At 42.2% G+C, this 3,981-nt stretch overlaps 1 protein-coding gene across 1 annotated transcript; it reads left to right on the top strand.

Moving 5' to 3' along the window:
- The first annotated feature begins 2,584 nt into the window (after positions 1–2,584).
- LOC129523155 (olfactory receptor 12-like) lies at positions 2,585–3,535 on the top strand. Its single transcript, XM_055345777.1, has one exon. The coding sequence runs from the start codon at positions 2,585–2,587 to the stop codon at positions 3,533–3,535; it is 951 nt and encodes a 316-aa protein (XP_055201752.1).
- Positions 3,536–3,981: the final 446 nt, after the last annotated feature.

The following is a 3,981-nucleotide window of genomic DNA, read 5'->3' as shown; positions in this document are numbered from 1 at the left end:
AGTACCACAGTGTCTTGATGGTCACAGCTTTGTAGTACAACTTGAAACTTGGCATTGTGATGCCCCCGGCTCTGGTTTTCTTTTTCAATATTCCCCTGGCTATTTGAGGTCTTTTCTGACTCCACACAAATCTTAAGATTATTTGTTCCAACTCCCTAATGAAAGTCCATGGGATATTTTTAAAAGATTTTATTTATTTATTCATAATATACAGAGAGAGAGAGAGAGAGAGAGACAGAGACAGAGACAGAGGGAAAAGCAGGCTCCATGCAGGGAGCCCAGCGTGGGACTCAATCCCCTGTCTCCAGGATCATGCCCTAGGCTGAAGGCGGTGCTAAACCACTGAGCCACCGGTGCTGCCCCCAAGTCCATGGGATTTTGAGAGGGATTGCACTGAATGTGTAAATTGCCCTGGGTAGCAGAGACATTTTCACAATATTAACTCTTCCAATCCGTGAGCATGGAATATTTTTCCATCTCTTTGTGACTTCCTCAGTTTCTTTCACAAGTGTTCTGTAGTTTTAGGGTATAGATCCTTTACTTCTTTGGTTGGTTTATTCCTAGGTATCTTATGCTTTTGGATACAATTGTAAATGGATTGACTCCTTAATAGTTACAGCTACATTCACTTTGAGTTCTGAAGGATATGTTTGGCTAGATGCAGAATAATAGTTGATAATTATTTTCTTTGAAGAAAGGAAAATATATTTCCTTTTAATTTGGCTTCCATTATTTTTAATCTGGTAAGACAATTGTCAGTCTTATTTCTAACTTTAAACGTTGAAATGACTATGTCTTCTTTTTTGGTCTTCTTTGTAAAGAAAGGTTTTATTATTTATTTTAGAGGAGGGGCACTGGGAAAGGGAGCGAGGGTCTCAAACAGATTCTGTGCTGAATGTGAGGCTGCCATGGTAACCAATCTCACAACTCTGAGATCACAACCTGAGCAGAAACCAGGAATCAGAGTCCTAACTGACTGTTCCACTTAGGTGCCCCTGAAGTGATTGTCTTCTTTCTCAGAATGCTTTTATACTTTTCTCTTTATTTTGACTCTAAATATTTTTACTATGATATGTCCAAGTGTGGCGTTCTTTGTATAAATGCTGCTTTGATTTTGTAGGTTAATGAATCTGTAGAATAATATCTTTCATTGTTTTGAGATAACACCTGGCCATTAACTCTTCAAGCACTGATTCAGCATATTAATATCTTTGATCATTTTTTGAAATTCATAATATGTATATCTCTATGTTGTTGATCTCTAACACTCATTTCTGATTTCTCTGTCCTTTTGTCTCTCAATACTTCACTCTGAGTATTTTCCACTGATCTGTATTCTAGTTCACAAATTTTCTTCTTAGCTAACTTTAAATTTCATTCATTGAGTTCCTAATTTTAGACATTGTACTTCTAAACTGTTACATATTATTCGCTTCATTGCTTGCAAATTTCAAATAAGATTGTAAGTCTCAACTTTCATTCTTTGTTTTGTTTTGTTATTTATTTATTTATTTATTTTATAATAAATTTATTTTTTATTGGTGTTCAATTTGCCAACATACAGAATAACACCCAGTGCTCATCTCATCAAGTGCCCCCCTCAGTGCCCATCACCCATTCACCCCCACCCCCCGCCCTCCTCCCCTTCCACCACCCCTAGTTCGTTTCCCAGAGTTAGGAGTTTTTATGTTCTGTCTCCCTTTCTGATATTCTTTTTTTAAAAAATTATTTATTCGTGAGAGATACAGAGACAGAAACACACACACAGAGAGAGAGAGAGAGAGAGACAGAGACAGAGACAGAAACACATGCAGATAGAGAAGCAGGTTCCATGCAGGAAGCCTGATGTGGGACTCGATCCCGGGACTCCAGCCCTGGGGCAAAGGCAGGCCCCAACCACTGAGCTACCCAGGCATCGCTCATCTTTCATTCTTTAAAATAATAATGTTTTATAAAATTTACATATGTGTTACACCAAATCGGAAAACTTTTGGGGTTTCTCTATAGGCAGGTAATTTTAATTTTTATTGCAGGAATTCAATTTTTTAATTCTGTCTGGCAGCAGTTACAAAAAACTTTTAGAGAAAACATCTGCAGTGTAGGATAACATGTCTTCAACCTGATTTATATTTATTTTTGCAGGGTTTTCGAGCATAGCATTCAGATCGTGTATTAATATACTTTCAGTGATTGAAATGGTCAGAAGCTCAGCTGCATACTTACTCCTGATTTAACTCACTCCCATGGTGCATCATGGGTGGTCCGTAGTAACCAATCACTATCACATTAGCTCTGGAAGACAGGCAAAATCTCACTGCTTAACCACCTGGCTATCAGATTCCTCTTCACAATTGGCTAAGGAATCAAGGGAAGAAGAAATCTTCAATATTGAAATCCCTGGACCTATGCATTTACCTTGAATTTTGTTTATTAATTCTTTGCTAAACCATTAACTCCATTATATCTTCAACCAGATTTTTTGTTGTTGTTTATCTTTAATAAATAGTCTTCAGCAGGGAGTTTAGCTTGACCCACTTAATTTGCCAACACGGAGGGGTAATTCCCTTCGGGAGGACCAAGGCTCATGCCATCCCACAGTATTGGAAACCTCTCCAAGGTCTACTTTCAAGATTTTGTGCTGGAGGGATTTGCAGGTGGCCTTAGGACCCAGGCCCTGCTCTTTGCTGTGTTCCTGGCCCTGTACATGGTGACTGTCCTGGGTAACCTCCTCATGATCATCGTTATCACCCTGAATGCCCGACTGCACTCCCCAATGTATTTCTTCCTCAAGAACCTCTCCTTTGTGGACTTGTGTTACTCATCTGTCATTGCCCCCAATGCACTGGCCAACTTCTTCTCCTCATCCAAGGCCATCACTTTTGCAGGATGTGCCACCCAGTTTTTCTTTTTCTCCTTGCTGGCCACAACTGAAGGTTTTCTCCTGGGTGTCATGGCCTACGACCGCTTCATGGCCATCTGTAACCCGTTGCGCTACCCCATCACCATGTGCCAGTCTGCCTGCACTCGCCTGGTGCTGGGCGCCTACTGTGGAGGCTGCTTCAACTCTGTTGTGCAGACCAGCTTCACATTCCACCTCCCATTCTGCAGCTCCAACCGCATCAACCACTTCTTCTGTGATGTGCCCCCTCTGCTCCAGATTGCCTGTGGCAACACGGCCATCAATGAACTTCTCTTGTTTGGCATCTGTGGGCTCATCATTGTGGGTGTGACAATTGTGATCCTCATCTCCTATGGCTACATCATAGTGACCATCCTGAGGATGCGCTCAAGAGCTGGGAGACGCAAGATCTTCTCCACCTGTGGCTCCCACATGACTGCAGTGACTCTCTTTTTTGGGACTCTCTTTGTCATGTATGCCCAGCCAGGAGCAATTGAGTCCATGGAGCAGGGCAAGGTGGTCTCTGTCTTCTACACGCTGGTCATCCCAATGCTCAATCCCCTCATCTACAGTCTGCGAAACAAGGATGTGAAGGAGGCTATGCGGAGGCTGGGCCAGAAACACACGGCCATGTGAAGGATGTGCTGAAGGGAGTCAATGTGTCCTGCAACCTCGATGGAGGATACGGAGATTGCCACTGGTGGGGTGACGGAGTTATTATGTAACAGACATAAACTGCTGTCACGAAAGAATAAGCTTTAGAGATGTGCTGTACCCTGTATCTACAAGCAACATGATTACTGTGTTCTGAAAAATGTATTAAGTGGTAGATCATAGGTCAAGTGCTCTCTTCTGAATAAAATTGTTAAAAATGAGTCTTCCATATAGGAAATAAATTAATGGTTGCTGCAGTGGAGGGTATGGGGAATGGGGTAACCAGATGACGGGCATAGGCACATGATGTCTATGATTCTCTTCTGCTCACACCTGAGGCCCAGAGAGAATTCTGGGCTTTGGAGCCTGGCCATGTAGGTGCAGACGGGTTCAGACAGAGCTTGATGACAGTGGTACCCAGGGGAATT

The sequence above is a fragment of the Nyctereutes procyonoides genome, unplaced genomic scaffold, assembly GCF_905146905.1.
Source record: "Nyctereutes procyonoides isolate TBG_1078 unplaced genomic scaffold, NYPRO_anot_genome, whole genome shotgun sequence".
In the NCBI taxonomy this organism is placed as follows: Eukaryota; Metazoa; Chordata; class Mammalia; order Carnivora; family Canidae; genus Nyctereutes; species Nyctereutes procyonoides.
This window is presented reverse-complemented; position numbering and strand designations above follow the sequence as displayed.